A 21,172-nucleotide genomic window follows, 5' to 3' on the forward strand; every position below is an offset into this window, starting at 1 on the left:
TTGATTAACCCTCAACGTTTCCCTTTCCTTTTAAATTTTGTCTAATAATTTCCAATTTCTGCTTTTCCCAACTCAAAAATTAGGTATAATTTCCCATAAATGAGGGTTATGAAACCCTAAAATTCCAAAAAAAAAATGTAAAACTAAAGTTAATAAAAGTGGGACAAAAATGTAAAAAAATTTTTTTTTTTGAAAAATTTTGAAAAAAAGCTCAATAAAAGTTTTTGTTTTTAAATTTTGACGGGAAGACAAAAAAGGGGTTAAGCATGACCTGTTTAAAGCGCCCTTTATCATGCCTTTTTCAGGTTCAAAATTTGTTTTTCTGATTTTTTTTTTTTGTACCAGAATGGGTTTTTACATGGTTTAATTTTCAAAAAAACCTATTTTTGGTGTACGAAATTTTGTGCAGATCCTTTTTCACCCTGGGGTTTTTTAATCTTTTTTTACCCAGAGTGAGACATCTCAGGGGTCTATCCTATTTTTGGTTGGGAGCTGCCATGTCAGGGGGTAAGACCCCTAGCTAGAAAACCCCCTTCCCAGCTTTGGTCAGCCCAAGGCAGGCAGTGGGGGATTCTTCTAGCCCGGGGCCATTTGGGAAATATCTCACAACGGGGACAGGAAGTTTTTTGGGAGATTTGGTCAACTAGGGGGTGTTGTAGATGGTTTTCCCATTGAGAACGAGTAGCAGCTAGGTAGCCACCCTGTCTGGCTGGGATGTAAAACCCGTGCGATTTTAAAGACGACCCGGAGATGAAGCAGGGACATTTAGAAAAACCCAACTCACTGAAAACCAGGATGGTTTCTTTTCCAAGCTTTTAGGGGGGAACACCCAAGACCAAAATAAAACCCAAATCCAGAAAAAAAGGGTTTTTTTTTCATAATATGGGCACTTTATACTGTATGTATGCATGTTTTTTACTAGTATCTCATTTATATCTATATTCTGTGTTGTGTGACTAATGTTTCGTGTGCTGCTGTAACACCGTAATTTCCCATTTTTTGGGATCAATAAATATCTATCTATCAATCTCTCTATCTTTATAATGCACTTCCTATTAGATAACTCTTTCTAAATATATCAGAGTTACTAACAAGATATGATTTATTGCTTTTTTTAATGTACAAAAGACTTTCGAACTTACACTAACATTTTGTTGTGATATCTTACAATTTTATCTTTGAATTTAATTTCATAACAAAAAAGACCCTGACATGTGTTCCCCCCAAAAATGATTCTTGTCTCAGCCAACAAAGAATTCAAGTTTGACATCCCAAATCTTTTTAATAAGAATCCAGCTTGAAATGAAATAAAATAGGTCAGCAGCAACCAAAATCATTGCTTACCATTGCAATCATTAGCTTACAGTACAGGAAGGATTCCAGTCTGTCGTCCTGAACAAACACATTAAAACATGCATTAGCTGTGGAGGAAGCTGCATAACGTTCACTATCCAGGCCAATTATTTCCCACTAACCATGGTAGCATGTTACATCAGCTTTCTGATGTGTTTTCTCTCCATTTCAATGCGTTGTAAAGCATTTCATAACACAGCCATTTGGGGTCAGTGTTGGCCTCCATGGTCCCGGTACAAACAGATGGGGTACATCCATACATCAGGAGGCAGAGGAAGAGAGAGGAAATGCAGAAAAACACAAAAAATTGGGAAGGGAAGGAAGAATGTAAGAGCCTGACAAGGACAGGAAAAGTGGGTGGATGTTCAAAAGACGGTGACTTTATAATTACACAAGCTTTACTGATCCCAATGTACAATTTGAAGATGAAATATGTTGTCTCTATGTTTAGATGCTAACACTCAGAGACACACACACACACCTCCTCTATAGAGACGCTTGACTGCTTTGACCCATTTAAGAGCTCTTTCCAGGCTCAGCCAATCACATAGCTTTCTGCGCCAGGAATCCCCATCGCCCCGGTAACCATGAGGTCATATGGGTAGCGCAGACAGCATCGGTTGTTGTTCCTAAACTGTTGTTATGGAGCGGTAGAGAGACATTGTCTCAGAGAGAAAGTGAGATACAAATAAATAACCCGGTAGTTTACTGAATGGAACGGCTGATTTAAAATGGATTCTTACTGAATGTCTATTTACTGCTCTGATATTTATTGATCTATGTTTTCAATAATACTTTTGTTGGTCTGTGCTGCCAGTAAAGCATATTTTAACTGAGCCAACTAAAAGCTAAAGAGAGACAGACCGTAGTGTTCTACACCGATCTGAAATGTTAGCCCTAGCCTGACCTGGCCCAATTCATTTGGGCCCAAGTGGCCTGGGACCGGCAGCTAACACACTCATCCCTCTATCAGTCTCTCAAAAAGTAGGAGTGCTGGGTTGAGTGTAGCAGTGTAAGAAACACACAGCGTAGCCTGATGCTATACCAATCGACCCGTAATAATGAAGTAATATTACTGGAAACGTGATATTGTTATGTATAATATGGAAACCTAACCAGGGTAATGTTACAGTTCTCATCAAGTGTTAGTTAGCAAACATCTCTCCTTAAGGATGCCTGAAATCGATCATAAAAATGTGGTTCCCAGCACTCAAAGCTGCTCTAATCAATAGTTTTATATTAGCAATGGATTAAATGTGTAATGTGAAACCCATGCATAATAATAATTGGACTCTGTGTGTTTTAGCATCTTTCAGCTCATTGTTTTAGATTTCTAGCATTCTCAAGGCTTTTATCAACCTCGTTGTCGGAAACAGCGGACTGGAACAAACCCGTTTTACACTTCATGCCCAGCATGAATCATCAAACAGCACCTTCTGAGACAGAGTTTTCCCTCAGGAGTTGGTGGAGACCAAAACAGAGCAACAAAAGGAGTACATAAATGATGTCTCATTCATTAGGTGAGAGGCAAGCTCAAGATAGATATAGGCACAACTTTAATTAGTGCCTATGTTGCTTTGGGTCTGCTATTTGTGTCAATAGGAAAATGTTTGCCAACACATCAACCATTAGCAAATAATGCACCTTTTATTAAGAAGATCACTAGAACAATATTGAGCGATAGTTACTCAAATCTTTGCCAGCTGACTGTTTTCTCGAACAGTAAAAACTGACAAATCTTTATTCTTTAATTATTCTTTAGACTCTTAACAGCACACACTCAACATCGTTAGCTAGTTAGTTAGTTGATACAACTTCCTATGCTAAAGTATAGCATAAAACAGCTACTTAATGGTCTGCAAAAGACACCTGGGAATGGTTGCTTCATTTCATTTATTTATAAGGACAGCGCACATTCATTAACATTTCTGTAAATGTGCCAGTGTTAGCCAGCCGGCTAATTTTCAACTGTAGTCCTTTGGCAAGATGTCATGAGATCCATCAATTGACTTGGTCAGTTTTTCCCAGATGTCAAGTCAGCAACACATGCAAACAGAGAAGAATGTTCCAAGGGAGATACATCCGATATGCACGTGAAAATGAATATATCAATGCCCTCCGGACCTGTTGGGCTGAAGCTGAGTTACAGAGCTCTGAGAATGAGAGAATAAGAGAGAAAGAGAGAGAGAGAGAGAGAGAGAGAGAGAGGTGTTTTCTCTCAGTAACAAGCTCAGTGAATATCATTTGCTTTGGACGTGTGAGCGAGCATAACAGATCAAAGCTTGTATCGTGCATGGAGCTGGGCATGCCATGCCAGTGTGTGTTGTGTGTGTGTGTGTGTGTGTGTGTGTGTGTGTGTGTGTGTGTGTGTCTTGTGTGTGTGTGTGTGTGTGTGTACTTGTGTGATGTTGAAATGGGGGTTGTGTGGGTGTACGTGTGTGCCAGATCGTAATCTGGCACATACATGTTTGTGTGTCACTGTGTGTGTGTGTATATTTGTATGTGCTTGTGTGTGCGTGTGTGAGTGTGAGTGTGAGTGTGTGTGTGTGTGTGTGTGTGTGTGTGTGTGTGTGTGTGCGTGTGCGTGCATGTATGTGATTCTTGTTAGCCACTGCGTCTCTGCACCAGAGCAAACTGTCAGCTCACTGTAGCACACTGGATTTCTTCTTCCTCCTTTTCTCCCACATCCTCTACCCCCGGCTCCTGTCTTTCTCTCCTCTCTCTCTCTCTCTCTCTCTCTCTCTCTCTGTCCTTCTCCAACTCTTCTCCTCTCACTCTTTCTTTCTCACCCTCTCTTTCGCTCCTTGCCTCTCATCTTTTTTTATCTCTCTGTCTCCATTTCTCCCTTTTATTTGAAATTTTAATCACCCAGTAAACAGGCATGCATTTTAATGGGAAATAGGATTCTTCTACAGATTGAGAGAGCTGAGGCAAGAGAGGGAGAGAGGGGGAGGGTTGTTCGTGTGCGTGCGTGCGTGCGTGCGTGCGTGCGTGCGTGTGTGTGTGTTATAAAAAGAGAGAGTGAGTGATCGTGTTCTTGCAGTTTGTACAAGGGAATGTTTGATCCCAGCCCTTGATTCTGCATTCATCTAATGGGATGTTGTAGCATGAGCAAGTGGTGTGTGTGTGTGTGTGTGTGTGTGTGTGTGTGTGTGTGTGTGTGTGTGCGTGTGCATCTGTATGAGTGTGTGTATTAGCGTGCACGTGCATGCCTGGCTTATGCCTTGCTACACAAAGCAGGCATTTCTGCACAGGCTTGTGTGTGGTAATCTATGCATGCACTGTATGTACTGTAATATAGATGTATTTATATATACTGTATATACAGTATATACTATATACATGTATAATGTATATATTTAAATGTACTCAAGTATAATGTGTGCATGCACTTGTTTGTCTGCATGCTGCCATGTGCCTGGAGAGAATACACACACTGATCTGTGGGAGTGCAGAAGGAGTAGTACTGTAGCTGTAGCACTTTTTTCAAGCAAACATTATTTGCTATTTTTATACGGAGTTTACGCTGGCACTCACCGCTCTTAGCTGGCTGCCGCTGAACTTTTACACCGAGCTCCACCGCTCGCTGCCATCCCTCCTCAAACACTACGCTCTGCACACACCGAGCTGATTCCCAGGAGCCGGGAAATGACATCGTTTGATATCTGATGTGTAGTTCTGAATGCTGTAATCTTAATGAAATCTGTCTTTTATGAAGATGCAAGGGAAACGCTGTCTCTGATCAAGTGGGGAATAACAAGGTGGAAAACACTCTATACCTGGAGCACATAGATCACTTTGCTATTATTTACTATAATGTATGTACACAGTGAAACCATTTTATAAAGACTCAAAATGGTTTCAAATGGGATTTAATTGCAAATGTGTACATTCTTAAATAGTGGCCACTAACCACTATTCTAACTTGCACTGAGAATATATATAGATAGATAGATAGATATAGATAGATAGATAGATAGATAGATAGATAGTAGATAGATAGATACTAATTGATCCCAATAAAATGGGAAATTATAAAAAATATAGTGTTAAAAAAATAGTGTTACAGCAGCAAAATATCAGTCACACAGCACAGGATATAAATGCAAATGAAATACTAGGATACAATATACATACATACAATATACATGCAATAATAATAGGATACAATACAACAAATATTTTAATATATACTAGTTGGGAATACAAAAATGTGCCACTGCTTAAATAGCATGATAAGAATAGGGCTTTAGTTGCAACTGCCTTAAATTAGAGATCCAGCTTTATTCATAATTATTCCAGTTGTATATCTCATTATGATACATTTTAGTTCAACCTAACCCGTTTTCGGATTTGCTACCTGACAATACTTAATGCAAACTTAAGTCTTCCTCCATATGTCCACTATTACACTTGGCATTAGGGGTGGGAATCTTCACTGGTCTCACGATTCAATTCATTACGATTATCCCGTCAACGATTCAATAAGATTATTATAAAGATATTTTTTTTATATATTTAGAAATTACAAACAGTGACAAACAATACACAGAGACAAATGCGTCCCAGGGCCAAAACACATAGAGAGGAAAGACGGGAGGGAGGGAGACAAAACAAACAGACACACACACAGACGGACATAAGACAAGGGACCAAACACCTGCATAAGTTTAATAATGGCTGTAGCTGTCTCCTCAAATTTATTATGTACAGTGGCTTGAGAAAGTTTACACACCCAGGATAAATTTATTTAAAAAAAGGGAAAAAAAAACAACCTTTTTGAAAATTTATCTTTAAAGGGCTTAATTTAAAAAAAATAAGGAAAAACCAACCTTTTTTGGGCAGCAAATTTTTTTTGGGGAATAAAAAAATATAATAATAAATTTCTTTCCTTTTAAAACAGGGGGCCGTAACACACACAAAGTTAAAATTTCCCCGGAGGCAGGCACATTTTTTTATTAAAACCAGTTTTCTTTAGGGGTCAATAACAAACCCCCCAATTTTTCCTCCTCCCCTCGTTAACCCTTTAAACCCGGGTGGCTATTTCTGCCGAAAACCCCTTGGAAAAATTTTAGTTAACTGCCTAAACTGAATGTTTATTAAAACAAGCTTTCACCTTTTAAAGTTTTGAAACAAAACAAAACACAGGAAGTTGTTTAATTTATTACGGGACTTTTGTGGGAACACAGAAAAAAACGGCAATGCTGATTTCTTTTTAATTAAATTTGTAAATTTAACCCGTGGTTTTTTTTGGAGGTTTTGTTTTTTAAAACTGCACAAAAAGACCTTGTAGGCATGAAATACACCCACACACATATACCTTGTCACATTTTCATGATTTGGGTTTTTACCATCCACAAAAATCTTCTAAATGAAATTTTTTCCCCACGGTAAGGGAGCCCAGAGAAAAGACACAATAAAACACTCTATGGCCCCTACTGGCAGGCTTAAACCCTTGCCACCGGCCCTCAGCAACAAAATTTTCATCCGCACATCAGAAAACCAACCCCCTTTCCTCCCCCACAAAACTGGAAACATTTTTTCCTTTTTTTCCCCGCCTCCCTCCATCTTTGCCTCAAAAACCCTCCCCTTTCACACACCCACCCCCGAAAACATCCACCGAACCCCTGACGGGAAAGAGGCCCCATTTCCCCCCCCCCTGACCCCTTGTCTGCCCATTTATACTCATCCTCCCCCCAAACCCCTTTAAGCCCGATTTTTTTAAAAAATTCCCCTTTTCCCCCCTAACCCCCCCCCCCCCCCCCCCCGGAACTGGAGGGCCCTTTAAAAGGAGGCCGTGGACAGCCCGCCCTGGGAGGGGTCTTCTCCGCCCCCTTCCCTTCTCACACCCAAAGGGAGAGTGAAAAGCCCCTGCAATTTAATCCTCTGGAGCCCTTTGGCAATTTCCACCAAAACCCACCACACACAACACACACCCACCCAAAGCTCACATGCTACCAAGACCCCGAAATCACTTAACCATTGTCTTCAACAAAGGCCTGAGCGGAAACAGTCTATAGTCCCTACTCGTCAACCTCTCACACACAGAAACACACACACACACACACACACACACACACCCACACACAGACACACACAACACATACACACACAGAGCTTGTTGTTGATGACTATCTTCACCACCTCCTTATTTAATCGATCCACGTGTGCCTCAGTCCTCATGCATCTGCGAGATTTTATACTTTAGAAGGTCAAACCCTTACGCATGGACATGAGTGTTCATGTACGAATATGTATAAGTCTCTTTATTATAAGAACCATGTCAGCAACTGTCAGCTGCTTGGCATAATATCAGGTAGTTTCCAGTGCCTTCCACAGAGCAGTTTGCAGGTGAGAGTTATTAATAGTATTGAAAGCCATAGGTCATAAAGTACAATTGAATATCATGGTGTGTGTTGACACAGTAGTGAATGTGATCAGTGATAATAAGAACAGGTTAGAGTGGGATTGGGCCCACATAAACATTCATTATTCCAGGCTACTCAGTTTACAGTTTGATATCTCTACAGGTACAAAAACAGCAAATACTGTTTTTGGTCCACTTTCATGTGTAACGAGGGTACACAAGTATGTGGTGTGGTAATAAAACATGAAAAGCAGCATGAGATTACTGTAAACTAAGAGGAGTAATGTGTGTGTGTGTGTGTGTGTGTGTGTGTGTGTGTGTGTGTGTGTGGTGTGTTGTGTTTTTCCTTTCTGGTCCAGTCTGCTGTTCACAAAGGTGAAGCTTGAAGAGCCCTTTTCGCCCGGCCACAGCCCTCCAGACTGTGAAGAGATGCTGCAACCACTGGCTGAGCCGCTATGATGTCAGCCGCTCCAGGTGAGTGTGTGTGTGTGTGCGAGATGTGTGCATGTGTTACCTTGCCTATCATGTATTGTATAAACGTCATTGCTCAAGCGCTTTTTACTGTAGATGCATGCATGAAGCAGGCAGGAGAAACCTTGTGTTGGGTGTGCGTGTGTGTTAGAGAGTGTGTGTGTGTGTGTGTGTTGTGTGTGTGTGTGTGTGTGTGTGGTGTGTTGTGTGTGTGTGTTGGTGTGTGTTTGTTTGTGTGGTTGTGTGTGTGTGTTCATGCATAATGCATTTCTGATATATCATTACCGTGATTCTATTTGTGAGCTGACATTTGACACTCTAATCCACACTATAACAGAAGTAAACTATATATATATATATATATATATATATATATATATATATATACTATACTATATACACTAAGTAGTTTTGCTGTCCATCTATTACGCCGTATCAAAAAGCAGTGATTTTCCTTTTTTTTTATTGTACAGTATATCGAGTTCTGCCTCTTTACAGTTTTTTACGATTAATTACAATAATTTTAACAACTTTCCTAAACTCTTAACGCAGTTAGCACAACATCTGTCTGAGCAGGCTATACAATTAACACATTTCTTGTTGCTATGACACAAAATGCATACAGTTAACACAAATTTGAAATGCTTGAAACAATGGAAATTTCACACTGTATGTCAGAACAGATAACATCATGTTCTATCCCTAACTTAGGCTAAAGTCAAAGTGAACAGCAGTTCATATTATAAATTGAAATACAAATACTGTACATCCTCTGCATTTTACATGTATTCCAATAAGAAAAGCAGCAGATTGAAGTTTTGCAAATAGATCAATAACAGCTGATTCCTGTCTAGGAAACACACTCAGCTGTTGAGATTCTTTCAAGTGCATGACCATCTGTTTTTACAGTATTCTTTATAGTAAGTAAGCACTCACAGTAAGTGAGTGTTGTACTTTGAGAGCAAATATTACTGCAACCAAAGTCAAATTCCTTGTTTGCCAAGGCTGATTCTGTTTGTTGATTATATTATTATTATATTATACTGTACTGTGCCCATGTGTGTTGCAGTGAGACAGATGACAGCAGCAGTATACCGATGGCTGAGAGGGTGGAGGTCAGCTCTGGAGCCAGGAAACCCTCCATCCACCTCACCCTGCCTGACTTCCAGGAGGCCTCCACAGGTCTGCTCTCTCACTGGTTCAAGTATTTCTAATTGGGGACTGCCACTGTACAGTACATATTTGGGATATTTCCTTTTCCATGTGTTTGTCATTCAGTATCTGTAACCTATCAAAGTAGTAATTGTGTTAAAGTGTAGTCACTTTGCTAACCAGGGTTACAGCCACTTGTGTTGTCTTCCCGTCAAAATTGAAAATCGACACTTTTGTTGACGCTGTTTATCAATGTTTTTAACTTTTTTGTTCCTTTTTTCAACACTTTTGACACTTTTTTTTCAATGTTTTTTTGATGTTTTCAACAGTATGTAACACTAACTTGTTAACTTTAGCTCTGGAACCAGTTACAGTCATTTTTGGAATTTATGGTCAATGGACCTAATTTATAGGAAATTATACCTGATGTTTGAGTTAGAAAAGCAAAAATTAGGGATTATTTAGACTAAAATTAAAGGAATGGATGTTGATGGATAATCACAGACTGGAATATGTCAACTTTTACTCAAAACTATTTCCAAACCACTCTAATTATTTTTTTCAAATGCTATAAAATTGAATAACACGTCCCAAAATTAATAAAAGTAGAGATTTGTACTTGCCAAAGAGCGTCGTGTGGAATCAATCATGTTATTTTGGGGAATTGAAAAGAACATCGATATAGGAAAACGGGTCAATTTGACCCGAGGACAACATGAGGGTTAAAAAAATACGATAATTTTCAGCCCTAATTGTTGGTATTTCTGATCCCTTTCCTACCTTTCACAGGTTCCCAGAGCCCGTCGTCAGTTGCAGCGTCTCGTCTGGAAGCGGCGCTCTCGGAGGTGTCGGACCTCAGCTCCTCCCGTCGCCAAGGACCCACCTACATCTGGGCCACCCTGGAGTGCATTTGGCTGCAGGCTGGTATGGCAACCGCACCTACATCGGGGTTGAAACTGCTTGGAAAATTTGATTTTTATGTTCTGTCCCTTACTCAATCGCCAAAAACTTGACCATGAAAAAAGGGTTTTTGTTAACTGGTGATCGACAGTAATCTGATTCCATGGGTTTGTGTTTCCCGTTGTTGTTAAGCTTTATGAATAGTAATCCTATTGGCAAGTCTTGTTTAGTGTTTTAAGCCCCCAACGTCGCCTTCCAGGCAGCGCTGCCTAGCAAACACTAGGATTAGGCAATTAGGGTTAGGGTCAAAACACCATTGAGCTTGGCAAGTGCACAATGGATAAGGTATTAATTTCAGGCAATCAAAACTTCCCAGTTCTCCAAGACTGAGAGTCCACAGGCATGCTACTTAAGACGTAGTGACGTATGCTAATATGTAAATGTACTGTATTTATATAGCGCTTTTCCAGTCTTAACGACGACTCAAAGCGCTTTTACATCATACAGGATACATTCACCATTCACACATATTGTGACCGAGGCTGCCATACAAGGTGCCACCTGCTCATCAGATAAACACTCACACACATGACATGCGCAGCACCAGGGGCAACTCTGGGTTCAGTGTCTTGCCCAAGGACACTTCGACGCGGGACTGCAGGGCCACCAATCTTCCGATTGGCAGGCAACCGCTCTACCACTGAGCCACAGCCGCTCACAGTAAAATGTTAACGTGACCATTTTTAGCAGCTATAATAGTAACCATGTTGAACCATATGAGTTTAGCGTGATAGCATGGAAACAAGTGCAGCTGAGCCTCAGAAACCAAAGTACTGAAGTATTTTAAATTTTGAACTGATGATGGAAAACTGATTAATGAAAACTCAGGGGATCGACAAAGTAATTCAAATTTAACATGAGGGGGGATGTGAATGTCTGCACCAAATGTCATGACAATTAGTTCAATAGTCAGAACAAATGTCAACCTCATGGTGGCTCTAGAGGTAAAAGTCAAGGCATCTCCAACGTCATTAGGATTTATCTTCTGGGAATCATGAATGCAAATGTAGAGATATTTCACTGGATGAATGAAATGAAAAGTTAAGGCGCTAGAAGAATACTCAGGGGGGACTGGGAATGTGTAAACAAGATATCATAGGTGTCAGTCTTGGCTAAGTAGTGGACAGCTATTGCCATCCTCAAATGCTTAAAACAAAAATTGAAAGAATCCAATTTTTGGGTCCATGTGAAGGATTGACATTTTAGTTAGTTAGTTTATACTGGTCTTGCTTTCTTTTCCTCCTTATTTCGACAGTAAAGCTAGAGGGGAAACATGTGGTGTACCTCATGGATCAATTCCGGGGTTTGATAAGATTAAGTTTAATTAAGATTAATGTATTAAGATTAATGTATCTTTTATTAGTCCCACAAGGGGAAATTATAATTTATACTCTGTTGTTATTACACACATTACACACAGGCCTGAATTACACACACATGCTCAGTACCTATACATGCACTAAATTGAGAGATGTCAGAGAAGTACGATGACGCATTATGCAAAATGCTTGATGATGTCAATTTTGTCTGTTTACATTACATGTTTCATGTCTGATGAAACATGTAATCAGGCATTTTGGTCTACGGCCATTTATGACGCCCCCTGGAAATCGAAAATGAACTGAGAGGTTTGCATCTGCAATCTAAGGCTAGGTTAAGCATACTTTATTGATCAAATCTATCCCGACAGTTATTCCATAACGATTGAAACCTCAACCCTCCATGTTAGGAATAATCTCCTTAACAAATTTAGATCAAACTAGAATCCAAATTAGAATATCTGATAGCAACTTTTGAATAAGAATCTTCTCCACACACTGAATGTGCTGTGCAGATGCTGCTGTGGAAGCTGTGCAGCCTGGCTGTCTTAACGCAGCTTGCTAACCTGTTTACAAGCTCAGTTGAATTTTAATCCCTCTGGGGAGTGAGATATCGTTGATTCACTTGGTCCAACGTGAGAGCACATTTTCTTCACGTTTTAAGCACTGCAGTCACACAAATTTACTCCAGGTCACCTATAGTCGGCTGGAAAACCCTGTGTAATGAAAGGATGTAGATACATAACAAAACAATTTCCGCCGGAGATGATGTATTTGTAAGCTTGTTATTGGGTAAAACAACATCATTTAATGTAATTACTGCAGACATTTTCATTTTTCTTCAGTGGGTAGAACTATTTCAGTCTTGTTAAAGACTGCATACCTTATGTAGGAGTGTGTGCGGTTCCTGCATACATGTGGCCACTGTTCTATTAAGGGCAGAACGGCAGTGATGCATACCGCTATTACTTCCGCCCCTTCAGCCTCAGTCTGCCTGCTGGAGTTTACAGGAGAGCAGACCATTAGCAGGAAGTGAAGGGAGAGGAGTACAGAGATGCTCCGCACAAACAACACTCCATCCATCCACTCAGCTGGAGTGGATGAGGCATGAGAACAGGAACAGGAATCCATACAGTACAGCAATCGAATGAATGCAATGATGCAACCAGTGCATACCAGTGTGCCACAGTACAGGATGGGATGGCTGGATGGGCCGGGGGGGCATGTCCCCTGTGGCCTACTGTATTTCAAAGGTCATTTTTTTAAGTCCAGCCTTTAACCTCTGCTATTCCTCTGCTGAGAACAGGCAAAATAGAATCTGCTCGCTGCTGATTTGAACTCAAATATGCGTGTGAGTGGGTTTGTGTGTGTATGTGTGTGTGTATGTGTGTGAGAGACCAGGGGTGTTTCCCAGCATTCCTCTTTTCATCGGTCACTTCCTCTCTCAATCTCACTTCCTCATCGGCTCACAGTGGGTAAAAAAAACACAAACAGGGCTCTTTAAAATGGATATATAACACACACGCATACAAACAAACACACATACATACCTGCAAATGTATAAATGGACTGTATGCATACATAAAATAAGCAATTTTTCTGAGAGCTCAGGTGAGGAGCCGGAAAAGGCCTTACATAACCAAAGAGCATCCACTGAATCCTTTTTTCCCCGAAGTGTAGCTATGAAAAGGAAGCCCGAGGCTGGGAAATGGCTCTTTTTCATCTCTAGCATGCATGCACTAACTATTTCCCATCTGTGCATCTATGAGACACAGGTAAACAAACAAAACATCAGCTACCAAACACACACATGGGTTAACACAGCGCTCAGGAGCAGACGGCGTGTGTACAACAAATTTGCACACAGTTCAATCTCTCTCTCTGTGACACGCACATACACACACACACACACACACACAGGGCTGTCAGTGTTTAGGGCTGAAGAGTTTCTTTCTCAGGGTTTCTCTGGGGGTTGTCCCAGCGTCCACTCATGTGAATGATTGACAGCTCCCTGTGTCAGCATCCCGTCCAGATATTGGTCTTCTCCAGTCCCAGGGGCGGGTCCTTTGGTCAGCTCTGTGTAGGCTTATTGGACAATGACGTCCTTAAAGGCGTGATTGTGTGTCTGTGTGTGTGTGTGTGTGTGTGTGTGTGTGTGTGTGTGTGTGTGTGTGTGTGTGTGTGTGTGTGTGTGTGTGTGTGTCTGGCGTTTGTCCTCGTCTTCCCAGCTGCAGCAAAGAAAGGAGGCAGGCAGCATTAGTGTGCGATGGCCATATTTAGGCAAGACTTTCATGACTTCCCAGGAACTTCATTGCTCCCACTCAACGCTCTCTTTCACAATGTCATGATGTGTGTGTGTGTGTGTGTGTGTGTGTGTGTGTGTGTATGTGTGTGTGTGTGTGTGTGTGTGTGTGTGTGTGTGTGCGCGTGCACGTGGGTTGGAGGGGTTCATCCAAGTACAGTGTTTTGTGTTATTATTTGAGCGCTGCACAGTTTACATTTTAACATAATGCTGCTGAACTCCGTTAAGTCCTCTCTGTTATTCTCATGTGCCAATGGGATTAATACATTTCTCTCCATTCTCTCTCTCTCTCTCTCTCACTCTCTCTCTCTCTCTCTCTCTCTCCCTCCCTCCCTGTTATCCTTTCTTCATCTGTCCTTCATCTCTCATTTTCTCATCAACTTTTCCTTCCTTTGACTCCCTTTCTCTGCGCTATGCCCCTTACTACCCTTGTTCCCTTTGCTCCATCCTCCCTGCATCGCTGTCTTTTCCTTTCTCCCTCCTGTACCTCCCCTTTCTTTTCCTTCTCTCTTTTATCACCTTTTTCTCCCTACTTCCCATCCCCTCCTCCCTCTCACCATTCATACCATTCTACCTCCTTCCTCTTTCTCCGTCTCCTCCTCCAGGGGAGTTGTTCATGGCGGATGGTCGGCCAAAGGAGGCCCAGTTCTGCATAGCCGAGGCCAGCGCGCTCTTCCCCAACTCGCACTCAGTGCTGCTGCAGCGGGGCCACCTGGCTGAGCTCAGGGGCCAACTGGATGAAGCCAAAAACCTGTATGACGAGGCCCTGGCCATCCATCCCACGGGAGAGCGCATACTTGTGCACATGGTGAGAGGCAGTGAAAGCTTTAGAGGCTCCTAAATTAGAAGTAATATTGCATTATGCTCTGTGGTCAGTATGCTGAGACACACACACACACACACACACACACACATCATGCATGGCTACACTAATACACTTTAATTCCTGTACTTGAATCTTATTCAATTACCACTGATGTAAGATGCAGGCTGAACATGTGCATACACAAAGATGCAACCTACATATGACTGCATACACACATCAATGCACAGGTTTTTAATGCGGTCAAACGATTAACATATTTAATTGCGTTAATGTCATAGTTAACTCACAATCAATCGTGATTAATCCCACATTTTTACGTATTCTAAATGTTAGGGCTGCGTGAAAAGTTAAAAAATCATTTTAACGTTACTTTGCAACCTTGGCCCTATTTTCACCCGGTAAGTGTAGAGTAATGTACATTGACAACCCATGGTCCCTTGAATGTAGAATACCTGAAGCAAGCTCCTTTGTTGTAACTAGCAGTAAAAACAAATGTGATGTGTTGAGCTGCAAAAGAGTTCCTCAACACCGCCTATTAGCTGCATGGTGCTCCTTCAGCTCAGTGGTTCAGTTGTCGGTCATTTCGGGGGGGGATTCCGGTTCAGTAAGTAATGAAATGACTAGTGTGCGGTGTGCCTGTTGTTTTGTTTCCGGTCTAGCTAGATGTAGTTTTTCTAACGTTACTAGGTGTTGCTACAGCATTTGAAAGGCTAGGATGCATGCTAGGCCAAAAATAACGTTAATCTCACGGACAAAATATGAACGCCGTTAAAATGGGTTTGCGTTAATAAGGTGTTTAACTGACAGAACTACACATTTTAAATGCTTAACTTGTATTAACTTAAAGGTCCCATGGCATAAAATATTCACTTTATGAGGTTTTTTAACATTAATATGAGTTCCCCCAGCCTGCCTATGGTCCCTCCAGTGGCTAGAAATGGTGACAGGTGTAAACCAAGCCCTGGGTATCCTGACTCTTTGAGAAAATGAAAGCTCAGATGGGCCAATCTGGAATGTTGCCCCTTATGAGGTCATAAGGGCCAAGGTTATAATAAAAGAGACTATCTAAAAGAGACAGATACAGTATTAGGGGACCACTAAGGTCTATATAAAAGAGACTTCAGATACAGTATTAGGGGACCACTAAGGTCTATATAAAAGAGACTTCAGATACAGTATTAGGGGACCACTAAGGTCTATATAAGAGAGACTTCAGATACAGTATTAGGGGACCACTAAGGTCTATATAAAAGAGACTTCAGATTCAGTATTAGGGGACCACTAAGGTCTATATAAAAGAGACTTCAGATACAGTATTAGGGGACCACTAAGGTCTATATAAAAATGACCTTTAATTACATTGCACTGCATGTGATGCAAAACTTTAGAAGGATGTATAAATGCAAATAAACGTGAATGTTTTTTCATAAATGTACTAAATCAAATTAGAATTCAGATTAAATGATGTTGTGTCTGTGTCAGGATTGAAGTTATTGTAGTCTTAATTATCACATTATGACTCAGTGGCATTCGGAGATGTATTTATTTGTTGTGGGCAAACTTCAAATTTCAGAAAATAGAAACAAATGAACCTTGGTCCATGACCAACAAATGACAAATACTGCTCAAAGACTCGCCTTCTCTCTCTCTCTTTCCATCACTCCCCCACGTTTCTTTCATCCGAGCATATCCTCTCTCTCTCTCTCTCTCTCTCTCTCTCTTCCACAGTAGAAAAACTGTCTCTCACCCACTTCCACCCACTCCCTCGCTCAGTCTGTCTTCCGGATGATCCACTGGATTATCCACAGCTGCTTTAACATTTGAACTTTCTCTGTTGTCATGGTGAAGGGACCATAGGGGGATATTCCTAACTTACATAGTAGTACACACCCAATGTCCGTGGTCTCCATAGTGACTATAAAAGTGCTGGTTGACATCTCTTTAGCTTAAGTACCTTGTGACCACATAAGGCTAACCATTTGGCTCCTACTGTTTTGTGTGTGTGTGTGTGTGTATGTGTGTATGGTGTGTGTGTTGCAGTCCCATTGGGGCAGACAGAGGTACCACATCTCTCCCATATTTGGCCTGTGGGAGAACCAATCCCAGGGGGTGAGGATTTGAACCGAAGCCAGCTGGCAGCGTCTACTCCGGGTCTCTTACAGGGCAGATGTGTTCTCAGTGTGAAAGTGTGTGTGTGCAGTGGTTTTGCCTTCCTCCATGGATTTGGCGCACATATGGACTATTCGGACCATTTTTGTATGCATGTACTTGGATGAAAGCACATGTAGTATGCACTAATAGACCCAAATACAGAAGACTGTGAATATTAGACATGCTAATGGATCAGTGTTGTAAATACTTGCATCTTTGCATTGTGATGGAGCCTAAGTGGGACACTGTGTGGGACATTTTTATTTGGAGCGCTACCTATATTTCTGGCTCGCATCAGCCTGCCAGACTACAACCTACAGTTACTGCTACTCTGTGGCTCTGGATTCAGCCATTTCTTTTTACACTGTATCTGCTGTGGACACTGTGTGCCGGTGGCCCATTTATTATGCTTCTGCCTTAAGGAGAACACTGATGGTATTCATAGTTGATATTCTTACACTTGAGCTCTTATTCTGAAAAAGTACAGTACATACTGTACTTTCCCTGAATGTGCTTAAGATGTTTTGTGAAGGCATAATAGAAGATCCTAATGTGGCTTCACAATGACATCCTGGAATATTTTTGACATAGTATGAGACAGTATTACTAATGTGAAGCCTCCAGAGCTTTAGATAATGACATTTTGTTTAGATTATGGAAGTACTGGGAAACCGCTGGCCTGGCAATTTGTTGTTGTTGTTTCCTTTGCATGATTTATTTATGGGATTTTGAACATAACAGATACATAATACACCTCATCTATAGAATGAAACCAGTGCAGAGAGTCAATCTGTGACCCAAGGTATTAACAGGTGTTAAAGAGACATCCTTGAGGTTAAATGAAATAAGGTAAAATGGTCATGATACAGGTAAGGAGGGCAATAATAGTCTGATATAGGCTGTGTATGCCTTTACATATTTACACTAACACACGGAACATGAATGCTCACATGCTCACAAAGACAAACAAATAATTAAAAAAATACAAAAATAAAACTAATAAAATATGTTGATAATAATAAAATCATGTAAAACCAACAACAACAAAAACGAAAACAAACAAAACAGCTACTCTGCTACAAGCTACTGCTTGGGGGGGGGGTTCTAGTTGCCTAGACACCAGGGTCATTGTCTATATGGAGAGCAATTTGTTGTTTTACTGCAATAAATTCACATCAACGAGTTTGTATGCGATCTTACGAAATGACGGCAAGGCCTTTGTGACACTTAAGTAAAGCCAACAAAATGATGGTTACAGTTAAAACACCAGTAGTACTTCTGGGACACCACAGGTGAAAGTGCTTTGTTTTAGGACCCAATCATTTGTTGAGGTCTACAGTAGGACAGCGTTGCATGGTCGTACTCAAGCCAACCAGAGTGGAGTGGAGTTGTAATTTTCTCCACTGAAGCCACAGCAGATGAGGTTTAAAGAAATGTGATTAAAGAAAAAAAACTATGGGCTCAGCAGGCCCTGCTGTGTGGTTCATAATAACACACCAGCACCATCTTCCCTTATTCACCACACAGCACTTTACTCAATTTACATTTTAGCTTCAACCGTCTCCACATGGTTTTGTGTGTGTGTGTGTGTGTGTGTGTGTGTGTGTGGTGTGTGTGTGTGTGTGTGTGTGTGTGTGTGTGTGTGTGCGTGTGTGTGCGTGCGTGTGTGTGAAAGAGGTAGAGAAATGCAGTGATCAGACAGTGACTCACAGCTCTGCTGTCAGCTGCTGGTTTCAGAGTATTTTTGGATTGATGAGGGTGTGTTAGTGAGGGAACCCAGTATAGGATTTTGGTGTGTGTGTGTGCGTGTGCGTGTGCGTGTGCGTGTGCGTGTGCGTGTGCGTGCGTGTGTGTGGTTAGCAGTCCACAGGGTGAATCTAAGTGTCTATTTTGTTCATCTATCACAGTATTAGCAATGTCAGCTTTAACACATTTGTCTGTCTGTGCTGTTAACCTCATTATGCTAAGCGCTGGGTTGACGTGTGTGTATGTGTGGCATGTGGTGCATGTGTGTATGCATGTGTGTGTGTTTGTGTGTGTGTGTGTGTGTGTGTTCTGACGGGTAGCTGATCCTGAAACACGGCCCAGCCTTGCTTCTGGCGATGGCATGAAATGAATCTGACCCACTCCCAACATCCTCCACATCTCATCCCTCCTGCTCTGAGTCAGCCCCACACACACACACACACCACACACACACACACACACACACACACACACACACAAACACACATACACGGTTAACACACATTTTACTTTTTCTCCTCTACAACAGAAGCATATTCATACACCGCTTCACATATGCATGTATACTCTCAAGGACGAGGACTTGTGCTCATTAAATTAATCACGTTCTAATTATCAAATGCCCTCCATCTCTCTCTCTCTCTCTCTCTCTCTCTCTCTCTCCTCTCTCTCTCTCTCTCTCTCTTTCTGTCTCTCTTTCTCAGTTCAATTCAATTCAAATTGCTTTATTGGCAACAATATCAGAAATAACAATATTGCCAAAGCATCAGGGATAATACAGTGAGAAGAAATACATACATACAATTCACTGAGTAAGCTAAAATATATACATTTAAAAATAAAAACATAAAACAGGAAAGCAACAACAGTGTATCAATATACAGTAAAATCGCTAGTGTCTCATAGTGTCTCTCGCTCTCTCTCTTTCTGTCTCTCTCCTCTGTGTGGATGGGGGTGGTTGTCAGCTGATTAGATAATGCAAATACATTATTTATAACACTTTGCACGTTCTGCCTGCTTTATTGGATTGCCTAGCAACCAGGGAAATATATTCTATTGAGCAAGACCTCTGATAACCACGGAGAGGGAGAGAGAGAGAGAGAGAGATGGAGAGAGAGGAAAGGAGCGTGTGAGAGAGGAAGAGGAAGAAAAGACGATTGGGAGTTGGCTGGTGCCTCCGTTGCTATGTATGGCTCATCTGGGCTCACTTATTTTTTCCGTTTTCTTTGACACCTCTATCTTTTTTTCTCTCTCCACCCCCCCCACCCTCTCTCTTTCTATTCATTGGTCCCAGTTTAGCTCTTTCTTGCTCACTCACACCCTCTCCCTCGTTTCTTCCTTTTCCACTCCTCTGTGGCTCCTCTATCACCTCTTTCTTTCATTCCTTCTTCCTTTTCCTTCCTGTTAGCGTATGCATGCAATTATGTGTGTGCATGTGCCATGTTGACTTTTATACTATTATATATTATATATTTATCTTTGCAATGGAGGAATTTATTCTAGACAAACTGTATATGCTATTTCATGTTCACACACACATACACCACAAGAATACTGTAGGTACATATACATATATACATATACACAGACTATTTACCATGCAAGGTCAGCATAGTCAATATCATATTCTGACAAAAACAAAACATACTGTACACATTTGGCTCATTGAAAGGGTTTTACCTTCTTATTATATATCTCACTTTGGCATGTGGGTCAGTCATTACACACCCAGAGGACTTTATTTTGAATTTTAGTGGAGATCCTAACTGTTTTTACACATCTGTGAGGATTCCTGTGGGGGTGCGGTCTCTCGTCAGTAGCCTGTGTAAATTACCCATAAACCCTCTTTGTCCCTCCCCTCAGGCCCCGCCTCCCTACGCCAGAACAGTGACAGAAAGTTGAAACTGAAAACCAGTGACATTGTAAAAATCCTGACAGCGTGAAAAAAAAACTGTCACTGAAAAGACATCAAGAAAATATTGACATTGAAAAAACCTATCACAATGCAAATGTCAAAGTGCAATAATATCATAGGATTTTGAGCTTATTACTTTTGGATTTTTGTGTTTTACTGTTCTAACTCCATACAAATTAACCCTTGTGTTGTCTTCACATAAAAATTGAAAATTAACACTTTTCTTGATACTTTTTATCGATTTTTTTTAACCTTTTCTTACATTTTTGTCCCTTTTTTCAACACTTTCAACGCTTTTTTCAATGTTTGTCACTTTTTTTGACGTTGAACACTACGTAACACTAACTCATTAACTTTAGTTTTACAGTTACTTTTGGAATTTATAGTAAATACACCTCATTTATAGGAAATTATACCTAATGTTTGAGTTAGAAAAGCAGGAATTAGGAATTATTTAGACTAAAATTAAAGGAAAGTATGTTTTTTTTGCCATTAAATTGAATAAGACACCCAAGCATTAATGCAAGGAGAGATAAGTAGAGATTTGTACTTGCCAAAGAGTGTGATCATGTTATTTTGGGGAATTAAAAAAAACATTGATATAGGAAAA

General features: G+C 40.8%; 1 protein-coding gene across 1 annotated transcript in view; it reads left to right on the forward strand.

The window, feature by feature from the left end:
* Positions 1-21,172, forward strand: part of ttc7a (tetratricopeptide repeat domain 7A) — a 60,126-nt gene that overhangs the window by 29,227 nt on the left and 9,727 nt on the right. The window contains 5 exon segments of the mRNA XM_032541694.1: positions 8,080-8,158; positions 8,160-8,194; positions 9,261-9,373; positions 10,133-10,267; positions 14,530-14,732. Coding sequence (XP_032397585.1) covers positions 8,080-8,158; positions 8,160-8,194; positions 9,261-9,373; positions 10,133-10,267; positions 14,530-14,732 — 565 coding nt within the window.

This window comes from Etheostoma spectabile, chromosome 17 (assembly GCF_008692095.1).
Source record: "Etheostoma spectabile isolate EspeVRDwgs_2016 chromosome 17, UIUC_Espe_1.0, whole genome shotgun sequence".
Classification (NCBI taxonomy): domain Eukaryota; kingdom Metazoa; phylum Chordata; class Actinopteri; order Perciformes; family Percidae; genus Etheostoma; species Etheostoma spectabile.